The following is a 25272-nucleotide window of genomic DNA, read 5'->3' as shown; positions in this document are numbered from 1 at the left end:
ATTTATTAGAAAGTAACGAAATCTTTCCGGTTCCGACCAAACTTTTTTTTACATCCTCCTGGAATTTGAATCCGAGATGTGTAAACTGCGATGCCAACACAGTTAAGTCTAATGCTCCAACCCTGACACGGGCAAACTATTGCCCACAGGCCAAATCCGACCCGTTGAGTAATTCAATCTGGCCCGTCTGATGCCGCCACAACCAAACTAAAACCTAATTTTGATGTTTTAGCTAAAAATAGCTCAAGTAAATTGTTGAGATTGCGATTAAATTTAATTTTGGCACGAGACTTATTGTTCTCCACTTTTGCTTTTGTAACATTGTAGTTATTGTTCGTAAAATGTAGCTTTTTACGTCACACTTAGATGGCCGCCAGTCTGCGTGGGCAAAATATTTGGATTCTGTCCCAAAACCTTGCTCACCCCTGCCTTAACCGCATGGCCACCGCACTATCAACAATTCACCTAACGTAATACTATATTCTTCAATAGGAACACCCGTCATTCCGATGGCGACGATCAAATTCAAAACAGCAACAACACAGCAGCCCACAATTCCGACGCCTGCTGGATCATATGGGGAAAGGAACACGGGACAAGCTCTCGCGTCTTTAGTGTTCATCGGTAAGTAGTTATTACAAGGATGGTCACGGTTTTTCGACCAGGTTTTTATCTTAACAAAGAAAGACCCAAATTTAGGGGGTCGGCCCAGCTAGATTAGGGTTGCAATACCGTCCGGAAAATTTTGCGTCCGGGAAGAGTTTAAAAAATGCTCAAATGTCTGGAATCCGAAATTTTACTGCACCTGCAATTGTACTGTGCACACTGCTAATACAGAACATTGTTATTTCGTACCGTGCGCATATTTTGTACTACAAGGTCATGAAAATAGTCATGCACTGTCCGGAATTTTGCTTTTTTAAATATGGTGACCCTAAGCCAGATGTCTGATATGGTACACTGACAAAAAATGTCGCACACCCCGGTCTATTGAGTGCGTCTCAATTTAGAATATATTTGATGCTTCGAGTTTAAAAATGGTACCTAACTCGGTTTTCGACATCGCTGACGAGGTCGCATTTTGGCTGTATGACGATTTTTTATCCTCTTTTTCAATATTTCACCCGCATTCGGGTTAGATATACTCAGTATGTTCCCTTTAGGGCAGGGATGGGCAACTTCTTTAGTCGGCGGGCCAGATGTGGGAAAATGAAGTCCTCGGCGGGCCGGATTATAACATGAATTGTATTCAATATCTTATTCGCTAATGCATGAACGAAAATTATAAATCGCGTTTAAAGTAAAGTTTAAACTTTACAAAAAATAGAGACCAAAAAACACATAATGAATTTATCATAATCTACTAAAACTGTAATAATGTAAAATCATAATGAACTGATGTACAGTCAGCGGGCCGGTCAAAATTTCGTCGCGGGCCGGACGCGGCCGTATGTTGCCCACCCCTGCTTTAGGGTGTAGTAGATATTTTGTTATTAGTGATGAAACTATTTGTAACTTATAAAAACGTGTTATGTATTTGGCTGATCATTTGCATCGTTACATGCGCCACTTTCTCGATATTCAGATATGATTTTATTCAGGTTAGAAATTAAAGTTTGGTGTCAAATCTCAAAATTGAAGGATTTTTGAAATTTTAGGGAGGGTGTTCGCCCCCTAGGGAAATCACTGGATATCCTTAAATATATTTTAATACTTATGACTAATATAGTCACCGCGAAATTTGAGCAAAATGTCAATAAATGTTGAAAGAATTGTACTGAATCATATCGAGGCCTGATGTTATAAAAACCAGCAAAATGTCACGTTGGAATGTCGAGCCACGTTCGATTCAGAATATATTTATTGCCAAATTAAAATTAATTTGAAAAGCGATGTTTTCACAACAATGGCAATTTAGCAAAACGCAAAACGTGTGGCGATCTATCGGGCCTTGTAAGATTGAATAATAAAAATGAGGATCTTTCGTACAAACCCCCCGCCAAAAAACAACCACGGCACCGCTTAGAATAAAAAAAAATAGGATACTCCTGAAATATGCGCACTAAGATGTCGCATAACCTGAACCCTAACCTGGTACACAACCTGAGTTCAGGTTGTGCGCCATCTTGGTGCGCTACTTCAGGAGGTCCAAAAATAGTAATTATCCAGCTAGGGTTAAGGTGAGGGATAGGAATGTAGTTCGCGCTGGGAATTTTGAAATCATACTTCGAACTCCAACTGGATAATTACTAATTTGTTATTTGAAAACGTGATTTCATTCAAACTTTGAACTCTTGTCTCTTTTTTGCAAACATAGTAAGGTAGAGTCTATAACAGTTGTTCCCAGTCTTTTATAGCTCGTGGCCTCCCTCTGGTGGCTTTCAGCACTCATGGGAATTCAAATTTTCAAATCATTTCTAACCCTACATCTAACCCCAAATGGATAATTACTAATTTGTTATTTCAAAACGTTCCGGGGGTGTTTTTATCAAATCTTACATTTTTGCATTAGTAGCGGGGGCTTTGTGTAAAATTGACAGCGAAACAAAGAAGTAGACTTTTTCTACCTTCAAGAACCGAAAACATAAAATTGATTAGTCCATTATTACGGCGCTTTTCTCGCAATAACAACAATTTAGTAAATCGATGTAGGAAAGGGGCGTAACCATGATTTTTAAGAGGGGGGGGGGGGGCTTCTAAAACAGGCGACCCGATTACGCCACTCGTTAAAATAGCCAACTTTTTTTTATTTGAAAGTATCAAAATCAACCAACCTTTTAGCACTAGTCGCAAATGAATTTGATTCCTGGTAGCATATCTTCTTTACGGGGTATCAGTGGATAGGATTGCAGGTGAGGCGGCTTCATATGGCGAACCACAGCCTGTCCTGTAAGTTTGGGCGATATGTAGACAATGCAGTACAAAACAATTCTGTCATAAATATATAATTTTACTACAGGCATTTACAAATTACTGTGGATGTCGACCGATATTTGGTAGTACAGTAAAGGCGACTTTAAATGGTACCCCACAATTGGCCAGCCTAACACATTGAAGGAAATTCGGTTAAAAATGAAACTCAGAGTTACAAATGGAATATCAAGTTTCATTCAGGGACGCCTGCGAAATTCGACAAAACAAATAACCATTTTTCTGCTGCGTAAAATATTCAATATATGGCCGATGCGAGCTGACATATTAATTCAATTGCGTTCATCGTAACTCGACTCTGCGTCGACTTACGTTGAAATAAAAGAACTTCTATTATGTTATTTTTATTACCTTTTCGCGCCATCATAGCGACGCTTAATTACCAAATCAGCACGTACGCGCGTAAATGAGTGCTTGAGGCTTGTTGAGACGAATGAAGAAAGTGTGCACCAATAAGATAGGAATGCGTGCCTTCGACGCCCACTAGCGGTTGTTATGGGCATTGAGGTCCGATTTCGAATCATTTCGTTATTTTTTCATCTCGGCAGTTGTTTTTTCAGTTTTTGTTATTATTTTTTTGGGGCTATTAGAATATTGGAAAAATTGCGCAAGTAATTCTACAATTTTAAGGGGAATTTATCGATACCATATATTGTTTTGGCCCTCACAGATGTATAAATGAAGTAAAAATATGTTAACAATTACTGAATGAAAAATAACAAACCTGGTTAAGATATATTGAGAATAGACTTCATGACAAAATTGAAATTGTAAAAGAACTTTATGGACACCCTGTATATATATATACTCATTTTTTTATGCTCGCATATGTTTGCTGTTTCAGGACAAGACACCATGGTATATCAAATGCTAAAGCCATATTACAAGCTTTCCTCTCCCACTTACCATAAGATAAAAGGAAAAAATTCTATCCTATTCTGTTTTTTACAGCTGTCGTTGTATCAATATGTGTCGTTGGCTGCATTGCGTTCATCGGTGGAGCGTATTGTTGGTACAAGTAAGTGAATGATTTGATTAAAACTTCTGCACGAGTGGCGTGTTTTGTTGTGAGAAGCTTTTTTGCAGTCTCTGTTTGTATGAATGATCTGACAAGGATGGGAATAGAATATATCCCCATTGCAAAATATGTCGGTTTGCATGTTCCCGTCTGTCACTCTTCTAAAGTGTAACCATTGCTGCAAGTATAACTGACCTTCTAATCCTAACTGCATAAGCCCTGCTCAGGAGAAATTGTTCACTTCGGCGTGTTTTGTTGTGAAAAGGTCTTTTCGTGGACTTTGTCTGTATGAATAATGTAATAGGAATAGGTGATAGCCAGTAGTGGGATTCAGCCGGTTCTATAGAGCCGTCTCACGGAATTTATAAAATCAGCGAACCGGTTAGCATTACATGACTTTTTGTAACAGAACCGCCTGAAAAATATGACTTTTGTATGAATGGAACCGGCTGACATAAAATTTGAATCCCACCACTGGTTATAGCCCCATCGCAATGTCTGTTCAAAGCAATGTTCCTTTTTGAACTAAGAGTTGGAACAGTTCTGATAAAAGATTTTTAATCGACAACAATTAGTGGTAGGGATGGGTATATGGGACCCCAACCCCTTGTAGACGGCTATGGGGCTTCCATATATATGAAATGAATATATGATTGGCATTTGAATGTTTCGCCAGACCATAGCAAGGTTTCCTTGGATAGGTTTATGCTAGCAACGGAGGATTATGGCTTTACCCTTGAGTTTTCTCAAAGCAGAGTTACCCCAATTAAAAGTAAAAAGAGCAAAGGCGGTGATAGAACAGTACAAATGACCACTGGGGCTATCTAACTGTCTATACCTATACTACAAACATATACTTCAAATAAGGGGATGTAGCTTGCTCAAATCTAGAAAGGTCAATTTTTTAAGGACCTCAACCTTCGATTTAGCGCACTTCTAATTAAGAATATATAGGTTTAAACTACATTGCTTATCTTCACTGTTGTACGTGTGACAAAAATGAGCTGTGGTATACGTTTGTGATAAAACGTTTTGTGTGACTAGATTTGCTGCGTAGACTTTTATCGCAATAACATATCTATAAATTGCTCATATCATACCTAAATACAGGGTGTCCATAAACTCCTTTTACAATTTCAATTTTGTTATGGAGTCAGTTTTCAATATATATATCTTAACCAGGTTTGTTGTTTTTTAATCAGTAATTGTTTAAGTATTCATATTTCATTCAATACATCTGTGAGGGCCAAAACAATATATAGTCTCGATAAATTTGCAGTTTTCAAACCTTTTTTGGACTTTATGAACACCCTGTATTCCTGTGATTAGTCACCGACATTGATCCCAACTAATTCAATGTAGTTTCAATGTTGTTTGTGCAACTTAGCCGAGACTTAGGCGGAAAAACATTTTGTGCTGCACAGGCATAGCTTGTGGAGAATTTGGCATTTTGAATTGTTGGAGGACGCAAGTTTTTAAAAATTGATGACGTCATAACAAGTATTTGTTAAATAAATTATTTGTAAATTCGAATTTAGATATCGTAGTATTATTTTACCTCATCGAAATATTTAAAAAAAATTCTAATTTGTTGACGTCATACCAGTGACGTTGCTATTTACATAATTACCCAAATTAAGAATGTGTGAAACTATAATTCACAATAATCGAATGAATAAATATAATTTCGATATAATTTGCCAAAAATTGAATTGGTCTGCACAAAAGTAATTCTGCCTAGTCACGGCTGAGTGATTTCTATACTTCATGATTGAATGCATTTTTATCTCTCTAATTCATCACACTGCATGATCGTAGGCACGCGGGCTTGTCTCCAGCTGCACGTCGTGTTTTTTATCGGACTTCCGATTCGAGTGTTCTAATTCACAATGAATACCGACCCATGGGAGAAACCAGTGAACCGAATAGTCACGTGACACCGTAAGTGTGGTTTGTTTGTTTGTTTGTTTTATGTCGTTCGTCTGCAATTACTAATGTTGTCGTAGTAAGTAGTGGATTCTTGTATATCACTGGCTGCTCACAGAAAGCCTTGCTAGTAGTGAAAGACGTAAAAAAAAACTTGAAGCGATGCGCAACTGATAAAAAAAAAGAATATGTGCTTTACTAATATGTCAAATGCTATTTCCGTTTTTCGTCTTCTATCTGGCAAATTTGTATGAAATTAAAGAAAAATACAAATATTTTCATCTCCCTCATGAGGTGTGTATGTACGAGCATTCGAAACGTTAGCTGAATTAAACATTTGTGAATATTTCTGGTAGAAACCAGACAAATATAGCGCATGACCATGTAATTTTTGTCGAAGATAAATAAAGCACGACCGGTGCTAGCCAAACTATATAATTTGCCGACGTTTCGAATTGCTTTTCTCTCTCTATATATATATACGCTAGACTCCTTTCCATATCAGGCTCTGATAAAAATTTTCTGAATAGAAATTCGAATTTATTTATCCTCGACATTCGCAGTTAATTAATGTGTTGTGCTGAGCTATGAGCCTTGCATTTTAATTCATGCTTTGCCAATGTCTGTCTTTGTGTCTTTTGATTTGACGACATCTTGAATAAAAATGGCTAAACGGGGTTATTTCTCGGTAGAAATCTCAAAGTATTAGCCAATCAACGTGCAATAATGATAGCTCAAGCATCTATAATTTCATATTATAATTGTGACCAAATAATTAATAGATTTAATTCAACGTATTCGCCAGTAACTGCATATTCTTCAAATAACTCTATTTCGCAAAAAATGATTTGAAATGGCGGAATCTTTCATGGACAATTTCAATATTACAGGAACAACAATATGTCAAGGTTAGCAGAGAAGACCGATTACCCAGCGTATGGAGTGACAGGACCGAATCCTCTAAGGCAGTCTTATAATAAAGGACCGGTAAGTTGATAAGTTTTTGAACACGTAATGGACTATTTTGCAAAGTCGTTTTTGTTGGCAATTTCTTCTTCTGTCAAACCCGGCGCCCTAGAAGTGTGCGTACTAATATGGAGATAACCAATTTTGTTCGCCTACTTTACATTAAGTTTTGTAAAGAGACTGAAATCTATGGACAGGAGATATCTTCATTTGGCTAACACAGACAGTCCCGGAACTCGTGATAGAATCAAAATTAGGAAAATCGGAATAAAATTATGGCTCAATCCTAACCTGGTACACAAACTACGGAAGTACCCAAATCTCTATTCTCCATAAGTGATGGACGATTGTATTTTTCAAATTTTCGACGCTAAAAGATCTGGCAACTAATAAATTGTTATCACTCACTTCCGTTTGAGACAAATGAAGGGGAGTTTTATTCAATTTTAATTTCCGACCGGATTGATTCGAAAACGCCTCTCCTGCTTCAGCATTCGCAATCCGCGAAAACTGTTAGAACTCGTATTAAAGCTGTTTGTCTTTCTCAGACGATAGACGGAAACCTCAATCGAAGTGCTGAAGTCTACCATTACCAACAACAAAAGCAAAAGTTGAAAGCCATAAGCAGGTATGTGATGCATCGAGTCAAAAAAATATTATCTGGTACTCTGGTAAAACAGACTAGAAATAGACGGTCACTCAAACCGTCGAGAAACCTATTTTAAACGACCCCTTCCTCACGCTTTTCTCCTTGAACAATGCCATGTACTGACTTCTGGCGAAATTTAACTAGCACTTATTTATTCAGGAGGACCATAATCTTTCCGGTTCCGCATTGACGACCCAATTTATTCTCCCTCATTTGTAATTTTTTTTGTCGTTTTCCACCACTAAACCGCCCCTGTGCTAAAGCCCACTGATATTGAACGATATTCAAGTTGCAACTAGTTTTGAAAGGACCTGGACTTTTTGGTTCGTCATTGCTTACCCAACTTATTACCTCCTCACTTATTTCTCTAACTAGTAATTTGGTTTCTGCGGGACTAACTACTTATCCTTCTTCTATACTTTTGTGCCGGCGGATCCGTATGCATAATATGCAAAAGTGCTGTAGAATATGTGAAGATAACTATCCTAGGTGATGCAAGATTCGCTTAAGATAACTAACTAGTAACCCCCCGTTTTCTAGCGCATCAAGCGAAACGAGTGGACGATCACGCCAAAGCACAAGCGATACATTGAACGACCCCATAACGTCGTCAGACGGTCATGACAATGACGAAGAGAATAGCGACGGAGAATACACTGTGTATGAATGTCCTGGATTAGCTTCCGTAAGTCGATGAGAGTTAAGATAGCCATAAGGATAATACAAAATAGCAATATTACTAAGGCGATCAGTGCGTTGTTAGCAAAAAAAATGTTAATTATACCGAATATCATATGAAGGTGTGCCCGTTAAATATTAGAAAATATCGACGTTTAAACAAATATTGGGTTCCAACATGATGAAGAAACACAAATATTAGACTTTTAGCGATTTTTTTTCATCTCCAAATACTAAAATTTGTGATATTTTTGTGCGTTAGTCGTGGAAAATAGTGATGGAGAATACTCTGTTTATGAATGCCCCTGGATTAGCTTCGGTAAGTCGATGAGAATTAAGACAGCAATTCAGTCAAAGAGCCATAAGGATAATACAAAATAGCAATATTACTAAGGCGATCAGTGTGTCGTTAGCAAAAAAAAGCAAGTTAATCGTGCCGAATGTCATATGAAGGTGTGCCCGTTAATTATAAAAAAAACAGCGACATTCAAACAAATATTGGGTCCCACATGATGAAAAAACACAAATATTAGACTTTTAGCGAATTTCTTTTATCTCCAAATACTGAAATTTGTGATCTTTTTGTGCGTTAGTCGTGGAAAATCGTAATGGAGAATACACTGTTTATGAATGCCCGGGATTAGCTTCGGTAAGTCGATGAGAGTTCCTGATTCTAACCTAACAATTTTGAAGTTGAGTTTTAAGACTCATAGTGACGATACAAAACAGAAATACGACTAAGGCCGACATTGGCAGACTACGGCCCGTGGCCCAAATCCGAACCGTTGGGTATTTAAATTTTAACCGCACGATGCTTATTGTTTCCTACTTTTGCTTTTGTGACAATGTAAATATTGTTCATAAAATGTAACTTTTTACGTCACACTTACGTGGCTCAACCCTGGACTAAGGGATGACTCCGTTGTGAACGTTGCAAATATTCCACTAAAATGTTAACTGTACCGAATGTCGTATGAACGCGTAAGGGCCGTAAACAGCAGCTTTCGAAGGAGATGGTTTTGAAATTTCTAAATGCTAAGTTAGATCGAAACACCTAGCGGGTTCGACCGTAGGCCGGAAAACGGTGGTTTTCAAAGTGTCTTGAATGTCTAAAATGCGTTTCGATATAGAAAAAATTGCTATGTATGACATAAAAAATGAGTTTTCTTCATTTCAAAATGGTGTTCTCAAATGTCTCCATTTAGTGTCCAAATAACAACAAAAACGTCTCCATTTCGTGTCCAAAAAGCAATGAAAATGTCTGCTCAAAATAAACTTACTCTTATATTTTCAGACTACAGACGAGCCGATGGAAATTCACAATCCATTATTCGCCGATTCCGAGTCATCGTTCACTTCCTATAACGAATCACAAACACTAGGTGGCGGGATATCCGTGTCGAAATATAACTATTCAGCAACAATAGCAAATCAAGGCTAACTTCGGACTGAGTCGTCATAAATAATGCCGTAAAAGAGCACGTCCACAAACCATGACGTCATTGAACGTAATATTTCGTCATTGGGACGTGATACAGTGACGAAACAATCCATCTAAATGCACGAACTTTTATTGAAAGACGCAAAATTTCCATGACTTTAATTTTTTTAGTTTTAGTTCTGTTAATTGGCGTTTTGGGATATTATAGCTTAGCTGAGTGCCGAGAAACACTGTTGTTCCGTGTGTACTCCCGAAGTATGTGAACCAAGATGGCGGACAACGGAACGTAGTATGTGTACCAGGTTAGGCCATAATTTCAGGTACAAATACTACGGGAGTCACTTGGCTAGTCCCTGAACTCGTAATAGTACTAAAATAGGGAAATTTGGAATACCATTATGGCCTAATTCTAACTTGGTACACATGCTACGTTCCGGTGTCTGCCATCTTGGTTCACATACTTCAGGAGTACCGTTCCGCGAGCTTCTTCAAACAGCAACCGAAATTTCGATCGTCGTGGCGATCTCGGTCGTGCTTCTGCGAGTCTGGGAGTTAAATTTTTCTCCCAACTGGCGACAAACAGGCGGACAGGCCCCGTGCCAATCCGAAAAACATGGCGTTTTCGTTAATATTCAATTTCTAATGTTTATTTGTTTTTGGCGCGATCGGGCACCAGCGCAATTTTGAGATACTGCTTGTTATTAGATAATATAATAAAGATTTCAAAATTTTCCTTTAATATATATTTTAGCTGCGGTGTAGTATGTGACCAACACCCATCGACTAATCAAAATGTCTTAAGAACTATACCTAGATAATGAGGGTTATTGGGTCACGCCTTCCTCTCACAAACAACAACGGCTAATATGACGTCACGTTTGTTACTGTGACGTAAATATAAAATAGTTCATCATTTTATGACGTTTTGTTTTTTTAGGTGCTATGACGTAGAAAAAAATATGACATCATAGAATGACGTCATATTATTTCCATTTTTCAATAGTTCTCTCCCAAAATCCCGTACGCCACTGGCAACAAGGATTGAAAACCATAAGCTAGGATAGAAAAGTTTCCGAAGGTCACATACTACGGCGGTGCTTTTTATTTTTTATAGCTTTGGATTTATTGTGCTGTTATTTAATTCTTGGTGAGCCAGCAGTTGCTATTCTGTTTCTTATCTTTATTAGGTGTTGGCGATTGAAATTTTTAATTCCGATTCCGGATAGCTAACTAATTTTTCGACTACTTAACTGCTTTTTTTTGTAGTGAAACGTGCAATACGTTGATTAGTTTTAGTTTTACTGTAGCAGACGGTGCTAGAAACTTTAGAAATATTTGAGCCATTTTGAAAAATTGTTATTGTTGTTACTTGAAATACTTGGATAAAAAATTTGGCTTTTTTTTCACTGATGGACCTGAAATTCTAGAAGAAATTCTAAGAACTTTCCATTTGTTATATTAATTTGTTTACAAAATGTCTTACTTCCTGGCAAAATTGTTGTTGCTGAAACATAAGTCACGTTTCATTTCGACTACTAATATCATTCAAATTTCAGTTTGCAGTTATGAAAAATTCAGTTCCAGCTTATTTGCCTGTGTTTGACTGGAACTCAACCCCCCAAAACGCAAAAATAACAACAAAAGTACTTTTACTCAAGGTTAGCGATTGGGTCATAGATTTTTGTCGGTGGACCATATAACCAGCTTCGGACATCTAGCTGAGTTACACAAAAAATAACAAGAAAAAGCAAGAGAAGAAATGTATTTTATGTAGTTTTCACTTTTCGATCTATATATGACATTTTTCAGCTGCTGTTTTGAGATATTTTATCATTTATTGCTCAAAGCTTTAAAAAATTTTTTAAAAACCAAACTTTACGTTCCGATTATATAAAAACCGACTCCATTGCTTGATTATATTTTCCCGTGTGTCCATACTTAAAACTTTAACAATTATTATTGGGTGGATTTTAGCTACACGTCGTGACGACTTTTTATTGTTGTTCCAGTGGACTTTTTCCAACTACACGTCGTGACGATTTGTTTACTTTGCACTGCACTGTCACGTGATATTTTAAAACCTGTTGCAATAAATAACACAAGCTCTTTAAAACCGTTTTATGCCAACAATTCGGGTATTTCTAGGAAAAGGCGAATGTTGAGATTAAAAGAAATTGTTTGAAACTTAAGATGGGAGATCAGAGCAATATTCACCAAAGTATATCAATGAAAAGTCACCACTCGAAATACATTTTTTCTAATTTTTCAAAACAAACTTCTAAAGATTTGCCTTTTTGGGTTGAAGCTAACGATTCTGTGGGCTCTCAATCACGGCATTGTTGCAGGAGTTTGGAATTTTTTAGTTGCATTCGTGGTAGAATTTTCAAATTTCCGGAAGTCGGTGACGAAGTTTTTGAATTTTGAATGTTATCGGAGTCAAGCAGGAGTTAGATCCGGAGTAGTTTTCGAATGGGTAAATTTGAAACAATGGCTCGGTGGTGAGGCGCATTGTGCTGAGCATTAGGAATACGCTTGCCGCCGCATCTCTGATTACCCTTCGTGGAATCGCAGGTTCGAATCTCATGCGGGGATGATCATGTGCGAGAGGATTGCTGGACTCCTCGCCGCCGTAGGGTGGTTCACGTAATCGCGCGTCGGTTGCGGCTTTCTCCACCATCAAGTCCAGGCTTCCGAAAACGAATAACTGGCTAACTAATCCCATACCCGACCTGGAATGGTAACCGGACGAGAGGCCATGGTTCGCCATATAATTAAGCTGTCTTGTCAACTGTCCTCTCCCCCGGGATAAGGGGCTCCCGAAGTAGGCGAACCAATATGGCGGACATCGGAATGTAATATGTGTACTAGGTTAGAGTTAGGCCATAATTTTAGGTATAAATACTACGGGAGGCTCTTGGCTAGTCTTCGAACTGATAATAGGACTAAAATGAAGAAAACTGGAAAAGAATTATCGCCCAACCCTAACCTGTTACCCATGTTACGTTCCGATGTCCGCCATCTTGGTTCGCATACTTCGGGAGCACCAGTACGTGTCGTCAATTTACCAAAAATAAATCAAAATTTGGAGTGAAATATCGCGCCCCACTGGACCCATAAAAACATGAATAATGCTACTAGCTGGAACGTTACCAGGAGTTTTCTAATATCAGAGACCGAAGACTTATCGATCGAATATTAGGGGATCCCCCAAAACAGCGCTCTTACTACATAGAGACACCTTGTGTCCCATCACTGATTAATTAATAACTCGCTAATTATACGACATAATTCATCCAAAATCAACAGGCTTCTGGTCCGACATATGATGGATGCACATGCAAAATCTGGAGCAGATTCAACCTCGCTTTCGTGAGATATCGCGAGTATCTAACAGACAAACAAACAGACAAACACCTATCAACATACTTATCGATTAAAATTGATAAGTAATAATGCTACTATCAGGGGCGTAACCAATAGTTTTCTAAGGCGGGGCTGACATTTTGGTACTCCCGTAGTATGTGAACCAAGATGGCGGACACCGGAATGTAGTTTGTGTACGAGGTTAGGGTTAGGCCATAATTTTAGGTACAAATACCACGGGAGTAACTTGGCTAGTACCCGAACTCGTAATAAAACTAACCCTAACCTGCTACACATACTACGTTCGGTGTCCGCCATCTTGGTTCACATACTACGGGAACGCCGGAACCTCTACTGCAGAAGTCGGCAAACTTTTCTCGTTCGCGGGCCAAAATAAAAGTTGCAAGTCATTGGCGGGCCACACATATTTTTAGAAAGACAAAAACCGAAGGAATAGCCAATAAATCACATTTCCCCACACAGATTTCAGGTAAATTTCAAGCAACGCGCGAAGACTGATCATTTGAATAACTTTTGTGTCATTAAACCATTTGCACTTAGCATCAACTTTTTTACGTTTTGTTGCCAATTGTGTAATCATAATCAATTATAGGACCATTAAACGAGTGATTGTGAATTATATACTTGTTAAGTTATAATATAATTTGGTGTCGCAAAACAAAATTCTGTCACGTAAAGAATATAATCGTCAATACTGCTGTTTTGTTAATATAATTCGATGAAGCGTCGCGGGCCGGATTATATTGCTCCGAGCCGTAGTTTGCCGACCCCTGTTCTACTGCCAAGTTAGACCGCAACAGCTAGCGAGTCCGAAAAACGTGCGCCTTGAGGGGTCTAAATGAGATTTAATCTAAGAAAAAATGGCTGTTAATGATACAAATGGTTTTCTGTCATATTTTCTAAATAATAATATAACGAAAATATCGGTCAGAGACCGAAGTCTTATCGATCGAAAGTTAGGGGATCCCCCAAAACAGCGCTCTTACTCCATAGTGACACCTTGTGTCCCATCACTAATTAATTAATAAATCGCTAATTATACGACATAATTCGCCCAAAATCAATAGACTTCTGGTCCGAGATAAGATGAATGCACGTGCAAAATCTGGAGCAGATTCAATCTCGCTTTCGTGAGATATCGCGTGCATCTAACAGACAAACAGACATACATACAGACAGACAAATACCTATCAACATACTTACCGATTAAAATCGATAAGTAATTACCGATTAAAATCGATAAGTAATTATGATCAAAAGCAATTTACTGCGTGAGTTGTGACAAATAAATAAGATACAATAATTTCAGTTTTACAATTCTTTTCCAAAATGGGCGGAAGGTAATCTCTCAAATGTTCTTGCCACAGTATCACATATGGCTGCACACGATTCAATGGCCTGACGTGTTTTACCCTTTACAGTATGCGAAGTCGACGCGTTATTTGCTTTTCGAAGAATGATCAATTCATCTTAGTTAAGATATTACATTGGATTACCAACTACTCGCCTTGAATTTCAACGTTAGGCAAGTAAATGAAGTTCAAAAATGCAATTATAATCTCTCTAAAATGGTAGTCACTCAAATTGGATGGGCTAGGAACACCCCTAGTGTAGATTTGAATACGGCAAAAATGTTACCGCAATATTTGTTATCAAAAGTCTTAAAGTCGTTATCAGTGCGCAATTTCTGTGTAGCTATTTTTTAGCATTGCTCTCGTTAATTCATCTGGTTATTCACGATTAAGTGCTATTCCAAGGACTTAAATTGGCGCTCCAGAAGTATGTGTTCCAATATGGAGGTAACTAATTTTGTTCTCCTACTTTACATCAAGTTGTGTGAAGAAACTGAAACCTATGAGTATATTCACTTGGCTAAAGAATCAAAATACGGCAAATCGGAATAAAATTATGCCCTACCTTTACCTGGTACACATACTACGGGAGTACCCTCAAGTTAAATATTTTATCAGCTTCAGCCTCCAAAAAGCGGGCCCACTGCATAAGTTTTGTGACGAGAATATCAGCAACGCTTGGTCTTGTGATTGACTCACATGGCTGAGCTTGAAATAAAAAAAATTGTCATAATTTGTTTTGGTTTGAAATCGTTGTCAGAGCAAATCAAAACATTGGCTCAATTAACACTGTTGTAACATACAGGCAGGGCCATATTTACCTTTAGGCAAAGAAGGCCAAACGTATAAGCCTGAAGCTTCGAGATTTCGACATTTGATTTTGAATTATCCTTCGTTTCCAACCCGCTTTCAAATTTTAAATGCGTAGTTTACGATTAAGCCGATTTGAAATTTATTATAATACTTTGACAACAAGAAAACGAGTTTGCAGGTTTGAGTTAACATCAGAAATTCTTCTCAAATTTCGAGGAGCTCAAAATTCCTCATAATTTGGGCAAGATAAATTATTTAGTTTATTGTATTTATTGCGGTTATAACAATATTGGTTTTGAAAGTCGTCTTTAATTGCCAATGTAGACCGTAACAGCTAGCAGGACTGGCTATGTATGATGCAAAATTTTTTTTTTCATATTTAACAATTTGAATTTCAAACGCAACCGCACCCCTAACTCTGACTGGATAATTACTGATTTTCTTATTTTGGACGTTGGCGGGAGGTTTTGACTTCGTACAAAAGATCCAAGTATAGATTTAATATCTGCTTTGCTTCTTCCGCGCCTTGTTATGAGCAAACGCAATAAATATTTAAAGCACATCAACGTCTTCACACGTTAAACATTAAAACTAGGTAATTAATTTTTATTACCGAGGCCAACCGGTAATTTGGTAAACAATGCGCGGAGAACGCTGACCAGTACAATATTTGTCAGCACGATAGCTAAGACATCGTAGTAGCCAGTGAGGTTGAGTAAACACATTGTATACACCGTGAGAATAACAAATATAAATATATAGGTTGATTAAATCTTATCTATAAATCTCTTCGGAGGAAAAATTTGAAAATCCTATTTTTGCTTATCGGCCCTTCTCGCGATAGAATAAAACAAATAATAAAAGATAATTATTATTACTTATCTATTTTAATCGGTAAGTATGTTGATAGGTATTTGTCTGTCTGTTAGATGAACGCGATATCTCACGAAAGCGAGATTGAATCGGCTCCAGATTTTGCATGTGCATTCATCTTATCTCGGACCAGAAGCCTATTGATTTTGGGCGAATTATGTCGTATAATTAGCGAGTTATTAATTAAATAGTGATGAGACACAAGGTGTCACTATGGAGTAAGAGCGCTGTGTTGGGATCCCTAACTTTCGATCGATAAGTCTTCGGTCTCTGACCGATATTCTCGTTTATTAATTGATATTTTTGCTGCATGTCGAATCGCCTCCCCTCTCTTTTTAAACGTAAAAATAAAGTTCCATAACATACATAGCAATTTTCCGTAGTTAGAAATGTGTTTTCTGAGCCTCAAGAAACCTAAAAACCGAACTTGGAAAATAAAAATTTCAGTCCCCCCCCCTCCCTCCCTCTTTAAACTTTCTTGCCACGCCTCTGTACTAGTGATCATCATTTAGTAGTCGGGCGCCTATTTCTAAAATGTCCGTAGCCTATTAACAATTGGGTAGCGTAGATTTTTGTTTTTTTATCAATTCTAAAAAAAACATCGTGTTTCAAAACAAGGGCTTGTTTTAAATTAATTTTTTTCTGTATTTTTCATTGAAATATCCCTTGCATCGCCGCGAAATTACGCCAAAACGTTGCATTCTGGCAGCTGCACACGCAGCAGGAACTGTGATTTTTAAAAATGTAAGTAAAAATTCCTATTCTGACTTTGACTCCTATTGCGTACATTTATCGCCACGTTTGTATCTACACCGAAGTCATAAAATTTTAACCGAAATGTTTATCCGAGATATCAAACAGACGTTTTGAGTGAGAAAGCTGATTAACTATTGGGTAACGTATGTCTGTACCAGAATATAATATAGGCAATGCCGAAAGAAGAATAAAACCCAGTCCTCATGAAAGTACCAGTGGCTCTTTGTGAAAATAATCCTCGCCTCCGAAATTACAAAACCTGACCATCATTTAGTAGCCGAGACCCTATTTCGAAAATGTCTGATCAAATATTGGGTAGCGAGTTTATGTTCAAACTCAGGGTGTAATAAATTTTCATTGAAAAGTTAAAAAACCGGGAGAATGTAGTCCTTCCAAAATTATTAGTGACTACACGTGGAAATGCTTGTTCTAAGCCACTAGTAAAGTGAAAGTATTCGTTTCTGCAAAAAGAGTCTTTTTTTTGTTGTTTTTTCCTTGCATGAGAAATTCAAAATTATTATAAAACGAAAGTGGGCCACGAGAGATAAAAAGGTTGAGAACCACTGTGCTAAGCGGAGGCGTGAAATCGTCGCAAATTCTCATTTGTCGAAATCGTAAGTGAATCTTACGTGCTCATTATTACATCTGTTAATACATGATTAATACTAATCCAAATGTTTATTCAAAAGGCGATAAATGAAAGTAATAACGTCGATTTAATGTGAAATTCAACACAAAACATGCTCAAAATCATGATTTCCAAACATCAACAGCCGCTTCCTTTCGATATAATGTTCGTTAACGACGAATTTCCCCAATAAAACATAAGTCGGTACCGTCCTGTAATTTGGTTACGGCTAATTTTTTTTGATTCTGTTTTTTTAAGGTTGGATTACGATAATAAGATCAGGTTATTTCACACATTTTTTTTATTTACTCTACGTTAGGGCGGACCCCCCCCCCTTTTTTTAAATGTAAAAAAAGGCATTTTTCGGTATTATTCATCGCTTTTAGGCCATCAACACTCTTGAAAACCCACGTTTTCCGGCCGGACTGAAACAGTCTAAATTGGAAATTTTAAAACCGCCAACAACCCTTTCTCTAAATCATGATATACAAACATAAACAGTCGCTTCCTCTCAGTATAACGTTTGGTAACGACGACGGTTCCCAATAAAAATATGTCGGTACTATCCGGGAATCGTCATGTTATTATGTTGTTGTTGTCGTTATGAAAAAAATTGCTCTTCTCATTCATCGATGGACCAATTTTTTTGATATTTTCAGTGATTAAATATTTTAATTCTTTTCTAGAATGCTATTATTTTTCTGTGTGCTCTATTGGATTCGTTTTCTTATGTGTCAGAAATTGCACACCTTGTGTTGGTTTCACGTTTTTGGTACCGGTATTCTACTGTGACAAATTGCATACACGTACTGCTTCATTTGGCTTCCGCGTTCATATATATTTGCCCCATCTCTTGTATTTTCTACTAATATAATTATGACCGGTAACCACAGGGTTAATTGAACGACGTGATAGACCGAAGACAACAAATGGCGGCAAAATATTCAAGGCATGTCAACTCATTCCATGGTTGAGATACTTTGCTAAAACATTCTCATGCGATGCTAAAAAACTCGTAAAATAAAACCTAATTTGAGTATTTCAAAACAAAGAAACAGCTTAGGAATAGGTCTCCAAGGATACCTAAGTCTTTAATTTAGAGTATTATAGACTGAATATTATTTCCCATAGATTTAACGCTAGTAAAGAAATTGGTTTACTAGTAAATTATGGTTGAATTTATGGTAATTTTTAAAGCTAGTAAGACAAACGTTTCTACACCTGGGAGACTTGTTTTCAACTTTGTGTTGTAACAGGTATTTTATAATGATAAAAAAGGGGTACTCCCGTAGAGTATGTTACATATTAGGGTTATGTCTTAATTTTATTCCGATTTTTTTTTATATTTTAGTTCTAGTACGAGTCCGGGGACTGTCTGTGTTTGCCAAGTGAAGATACCTCCTTCCGTCCCTTCACACCATTTGATGTAAAGTAGGCGAACAAAATTAGTTACCTCCATATTGGTACACATACTTCTGGAGCGCTGATAAAGGTCGACTGAGAACGCGAAAAATACTTCAATATTGGATAAAGTAGTTAGTTTTGTAAGGAGCATTTCTATATTATCATTTCAGTGTTCGCCAAATCAATAATTTTTCAAACATGAAAAAGGAAAGTCGATAAGACGGTTAATCATATCATGCAGAGGCAGTTGCTGGCTCCATTAAGGGTATTTTGTATTAATTTGAGTTATTGGACTGTTGCGACATAAAATTAATATTTAATGATTTTCTCCAATAGGAAACAGAATGCCGACATAGAGGCTTATCATAACATGGAATAAGATTAGAAACGGGTACAGTAGGTAGCTTAGTTTTAATACTGTGGGTTATTATCATATACAGGGTGTCCATGAAGTCTTTTTATAATTACAATTTTGTTATGAAGTCAGTTCTCAATATATCTTAACCAGGTTTGTTGTTTTTTATTCAGTAATTGTTCACGTATTTTTACTTCATTTAATACATCTGTGAGGTACAAAACCAAATATGGCATCGGCAAATTCCTTTTCCATTTTGAAAAATTTTAGGATTTTATGGACACTCTATATCAGGGTGGTCCAAACCCAGGCTCGCGGGCCAAACGTGATGTAGCAATATGTCAAAAGATTTTTCTGAATAATTTTATTACGAAACAACACGAAGTGCGATTTTTTTGATTACTCTCCGAATGTGACGCGGGCCACAGATAATAAAGCGGCGGGCCACATGTGGCCCGCGGGCCTGGGTTTGGACCACCCTGCCGTAGAGATACATAGCTTCAGGTGCTTATTGGCTGCTTGTACATCGCCATGTTCGGAGTAAATGGCGCGAAGAAGTGACATGTAGAAATACAATCGTTGTCTCTGTATCCCAAAATTCACCAACTCCATATATTTCAACGGGGCGGCATTTAACCAAGAAAATTCAAGAAACGCGATAAAAAAGCGCTAACATGAAAAATTACAAAAATTTCATTAAGCCGGTTTATGAATGGATACAGACTGTGCTCTCGTTACACCAACGGACCTACTCGTTCGCGCATTAATGAGCTAAATATTTTTGGACCAGGTTACAGCAGAAAAACACCGTTGTAACGGTCGAGTAAGCAAATAAAATGCGCGATAAATTACAAGATTTAGTGCCGAGCCAGGTTTTAACTATTGCGGGGTCTCACGCGAAATGAATTGCGTTTGCGTGAAGATGTGGATAGCAATCAAAAATTAGGATTTTGTATATAATTTAGTCTTCACATTTTAACTAAATACCGATTAGAGTAATTTTATTTCGCGAGTTTGCATTCGCGGAATGATAACGCTGACTCAACTTTCAGAATAAAAATGCTGACTCATACATGATTATGATTCACATTGGTTAAATTTAAGAATTTATATTTAGAGTTAGTTCGGGTCCTTCTGCGGCCATTTATGCTGCCGTGTCCAAGGCAGCATATGACTAGCAAATCATGGCGGTGCTTTTGAAAAAAGTTGAAAAATTTTGCCAAGAATAGGAACTGCTCCAAAAAGCATTGGAGCATGGCGAAAAATTCACAAATATATAACAAATAACTAACTAACTAACACAAATATATTTCTGTTAGTGTGCAGTAAGGCTCTTGCAATATATGCATACGGGTCCACCGGTACGTTGATAAGTGGTTATTCCCGCAGAAGATAAAGCATTAGGGCAAATCCATAACTTTTGAAAATTAATAAACAATTCTTGTAAATATATTACATAAACAAAAAGATAAATTCCTAACTCGAACAGATTTATTACTAATATTCTCTTCAATAAATTACACCGCCTATACCTTTCTTGGTACTCCAGGAGTATGTGAACAAGATGGGGAACACCGTAACGTAGTATGTGTACCAGGTTAGGGTTAGGTTATAATTTTATTCCGATTTTCCTTATTGTATTTCTATTACGTGTTCGGGGACTAGCCAAGTGACTCCCGTAGTATTTGTACCTGAAATTATGGCCTAACCCTAATCTGGTACACATACTACGTTCCGGTGTCGGGAGTACATACCTAGTTTAAAATCTAGAGATTACCGTTAAGTTAAAATAAGAAATGTGGAGTAAAAAACACGGGAGATGATGTCATAATTACAAAATAACATGCTACACCGAATCTTGACAAAATGGGAACACGGTTTTACCGCTAATCTAGAATTCACATTAGTTAATGTTTGACCTCGCTGACGATTTAATTTCGTAAAAAATAATCATCATTCTTTGATCAACTGTGGACATTGCATAGAATCGTTAATTTATACTCGAATTATACATGGCTCAAGGTTAATCCTAGCTAAAATATTTCGAGATACGAAGGCTCGTAATATTGATGAAATTATGAACATGTTATGTAATGGCGGTCGAGGGTACCCGTATCGCATGTGGTTGTTATTTATATATACAGTGTGGTCGCTAGAAAAGCAGAAAATTTGGTACTCTAGAAGTATGTGAACCGAGATTGTGGACACCGGAAAGTAGTATGTGTACCAGGTTAGGCCATAATTTTATTCCAATTTTCCTTATTTTAGTTATATTACGAGTTCGGGGACTAGCCAAGTGACTCCCGTAGTATTTGTACCTGGAATTATGGCCTAACCCTAACCTGGTACACATATTTCTTTCCGTTGTCCGCCATCTTGGTTCACATACTTCGGGAGTAACAAAAATTTGAGGGCCAGGTGAGGTCACGAATAAAATGCGTGTCTACTCATTTTTTTTCGATATGATTTTATTTCTAGTTTTAGTTTCTAGGTTGTTTTAGGTTGATACCTTTTAGGTTCTACTAGATTGAGACACTGCTCTGAAGTTCACAGACAACATTTTGAGCATCTTTGAGTGTAATATGACCTAATTATGCCTTTAAAAAAACTTTGTAAAAGTAATTTTTGTCAAAATGCTGTTTGACTAATTTTCTGTTTTCCTAGCGATCACCCTGTATAATTGAAGCGATGCTTCTTTTGAAGTTAACGAGCCTATGTTTATGAGTAATCGGCCGCCCTACAACTTTCTGTGAGTAAGATAAATCTAATACAGAGAGATTAGAACAGAGATTTCAAAAACATTTAGCTAGTTTCAAGGTAATTTCTTGGCATGTTATATATTGAATGTAGTGTTTCTTCGCTATATTTTGACCTGACAACCCATATTTTCAGATTTTAGTAACTGAGTTGCCTCTTAAAACCATTAATAAGCGGAAAACTATAAGGAACCTCTCGTATAGCGAGTTTCGAGGCAGCGTTTCTCGCATGTTGTTGTGTTGTTTTTTTGATAAATTTTTGGCTTGCTGACCCAAATTTTAGAAGTTTCAGTAATTTGAAATAGTGTTCGTGCTTTTTAGTTGCACTGAGGATTATACAGATAAAAAAGACCAAAAATTACGATAAGATCGTATTTTGCGAGTCACACACAGATCGTGGCTGTGATAATCTTAGGTTTATCATTAGTGGTTTGCGGACCGATTTTAGCGAATTTCAGTAATCGGAATTAGCCGCTCATTCATCATTTTCATTCACTTAGCGATGGTATTGTAGCCAGGGACTTAGCTTTGAAAAGGGAGACGTTTGAGGGACCCTCGTTCAAAATGTGAAAAAGCATTTTTCTGTATCAAACATAGTAATTTTTCGTGGCTTAAAACGCTTATCAGGTCCTCAAAACTCTTGGTAACAGTCTAAAAATAGGATCCCGGCAAAATTGAGTGTTCCTATTTTTCCCGATAAGAAAAGCAAGTCTAATGTTTGCGTTACGTGACCTAATGTGGGTCAACGTTCCCGGGCTTTTTTTTAATGTACATATTACTGTTCGCATAATTTATTTGATAGTAGTTGATTATCGCCCCACCATAAATTTGAATACCTGTTTCAATTTGCTTCTGTTTATTCCAGCTCAAGTTAAGTGATGATATTGCTACATCGTCTAGCTTAGTGATTCGATGATTCTCAACCTTTTATTCAAGCGACCCAAAACTTTTGAAAAATTGATTTTGCTTTGTGACCTAAGAATGTGCGCAAACACTAAACGACATGTGGTGCTTTTATGACCGTTAAATTTAATTACTCAAAATATCCAATCGTATATTACTTATGTTCAACACAATTCTATTAATTTTGATAGCGCACTTAGCAACTCGCCCCTTTCGGGACAGCTGCTCTGGGCCATCGCGCGCATAAAGATTTGATCGATAACACATTTTGGCGGGGAGCAGCGCAGCAATAACCGCGTGGCCCCGTTATTTTAACTATACAACTGAGCGAACCGACTTTAGTGCTTTGTCACTCTTTCGCTTGGAATACTTAATCACGTGACTATGAGATTGCGAAATGTAAACCCGACTTGTTTTGAGAAAAAACGAACTCCAGGGAGAAAGTAACGCAATAGCTGGATGGACTCGTGAGTCTCGTAGTATTTATTAGTTGCCGGATAAGCGAATAGAATAGAAGTTTCATGTTTGCTAAGGAGATGAAAGTCGATAATGCGGCATAATAATATGTTGGCTGGGTCGTGTTTCTTTGATAATAAGAACAAGGATGAAAACAATACCTATCCTGAATTTTAAAAATGATTTTAATATAAGTCCTCTTCTTAAAATAAGACCTAGTCGATAAATTTTTCGCATTTTGTATATTTAAAAATCTCGGAATTCTCTTCATTGTATTTTTGTTTTTGATGAATGAAAATAAAATACATCTCCCCAAATAAGCCCCAGTGGTATTTTTCGAAAGAAAATTAAAACACGGTACCAGTTTAGTAGGGTTTAAACCAGGGGTCGACAACCTACGGCCCGCGTGCCGGATCCGGCCCGCGGAGCAATATAATCCGGCCCGCGACGCTTTACTGAATTGTAGTAACAAAATATAGCTGTTTTGTCGATTATATTGTCTACGAAAAAGAATTTACGTGTAGACTAAATTATATTATAACGTAACAAGTATATAATTCACATTACTCATTTAATGAGCCTATAATTCAATTATAATTTAGACAAATGGCAACAAAACGCAGTAAAGTTGATGCTAAGTGCAATTGGTTTGATGGCGCAAAAAATATTCGAATGGTCAGTCTTTGCGCGCTGCTTAAAATTCAACTTCTGATCTGTGTGATAAAATATGATTCATCGGTCATCCATTCGATTTTCAACTTTCTAAAAATATGTGCGGCCCGCCAATGACCTGCAACCTTTAATTTTGGCCCACGAACGACAAAAGGTTGCCGGCCCCTGGTTTAAACAGTTATACCGCGAACTGATTCGAGCCGCAGGACGTGATTGAGAAAATACCGCGATTGCTAGAATAAACACCGTATGATTAGTAGTATTTATTAGTGGCCAAATTGGTAAAGGTGGAAAACTAGAATTCGGTTGGAAACCGAAGACTTATCGATCGAAGGTTAGGGGATCCCCCAAAACAGTAGTCTTACTCCATAGTGACACCGTGTGTCCCATCACTAATTAATTAATGACTCGCTAATTATACGACATAATTCATCCAAAATAGATAGGCTTCTGTTCCGAATTATGATGAATGCACATGCGAAATTTGAAGCAGATTCAACCTCGCTTTCGTGAGATATCGCGTGTATCTAACAGACAAACAAACAGACAAATACCTATCAACATACTTACCGATCTTAAGATCGGTAAGTATGTTATTAAGTATTTGTCTGTTTGTGCGTTTGTCTGTTAGACACTCTCGTATGTTACGCGATATCTCACGAAAGCGTTGTTGAATCTCTTCCAAATTTTGGATGTGCATTCATCGTATCTCGGACCAGAAGCCTATTGATTTTGGATGAATTATGTCGTTGATGAATTATATAGTTAGCGAGTTATAATTAATTAATGATGGGACTCACGGTGTCGCTGTGGAGTGAGAGCGGATGAATCAAAACTGTTTCTGTTTTGAGGGATCACCTCACTTTTGATCGATAGGTTTTCGGTCTCTGACCGATATTCTCGTTTGAATATGGGCCACTCTTGGTACTATAAAATGGTTGCACGTAAACTCACTCGGGCGTGGGTTTGCTTCCCCATTTGCAACTTTGCTCTGATCATCAATTTTTTTCAAAAATTCGAAATTATCAAAAAGAGATTTTATTCCTGAACGATGAGATCTACTGATACACGGAGATAGGGAGAATCGCTATTTTTCAAGCAATCGTATGACTCGGGCCAAAGTGATATTATATTGCTCGGAGAGAGTTTCCATCACATGTTAGTGAGCGCGCAATTTGCTTTGGGCAACTTTAAAAAGCTAAACATTGTTGGAATAAGCAAAGTATATACCTCTGATATACAGAGTGTAAGGAGAATAGGCCTTTTCAAGCAATCTCATGACCCGGGACACGGTCAAACGAGGACCGGAGG

At 37.4% G+C, this 25272-nt stretch overlaps 1 protein-coding gene and 1 long non-coding RNA gene across 3 annotated transcripts in view; one reads left to right on the top strand and one right to left on the bottom strand.

Moving 5' to 3' along the window:
- The window catches only part of LOC120345024 (uncharacterized), a 16699-nt gene extending 4983 nt beyond the window's left edge, over positions 1-11716 (top strand). Inside the window, exons 3-9 of one of the 2 annotated variants that reach the window (XM_039414394.2) lie at positions 493-624; positions 3883-3949; positions 5768-5890; positions 6766-6862; positions 7390-7469; positions 8031-8175; positions 9463-11716. In XM_039414394.2, the coding sequence (XP_039270328.2) occupies positions 493-624; positions 3883-3949; positions 5768-5890; positions 6766-6862; positions 7390-7469; positions 8031-8175; positions 9463-9609 (791 nt within the window). In that variant the 3' untranslated portion in view covers positions 9610-11716. The remainder of the gene's footprint in view (positions 1-492; positions 625-3882; positions 3950-5767; positions 5891-6765; positions 6863-7389; positions 7470-8030; positions 8176-9462) is intronic. The other variant, XM_039414395.2, reaches the window with a different exon arrangement.
- LOC144422907 (uncharacterized) overlaps positions 11480-25272 on the bottom strand; it is a 22264-nt gene continuing 8471 nt past the window's right edge. Inside the window, exon 2 of the long non-coding RNA XR_013475438.1 lies at positions 11480-11690. This is a non-coding gene — a long non-coding RNA (uncharacterized LOC144422907). The remainder of the gene's footprint in view (positions 11691-25272) is intronic.

The sequence above is a fragment of the Styela clava genome, chromosome 5 (genome assembly GCF_964204865.1).
Source record: "Styela clava chromosome 5, kaStyClav1.hap1.2, whole genome shotgun sequence".
NCBI classification, from domain to species: domain Eukaryota; kingdom Metazoa; phylum Chordata; class Ascidiacea; order Stolidobranchia; family Styelidae; genus Styela; species Styela clava.
This window is presented reverse-complemented; position numbering and strand designations above follow the sequence as displayed.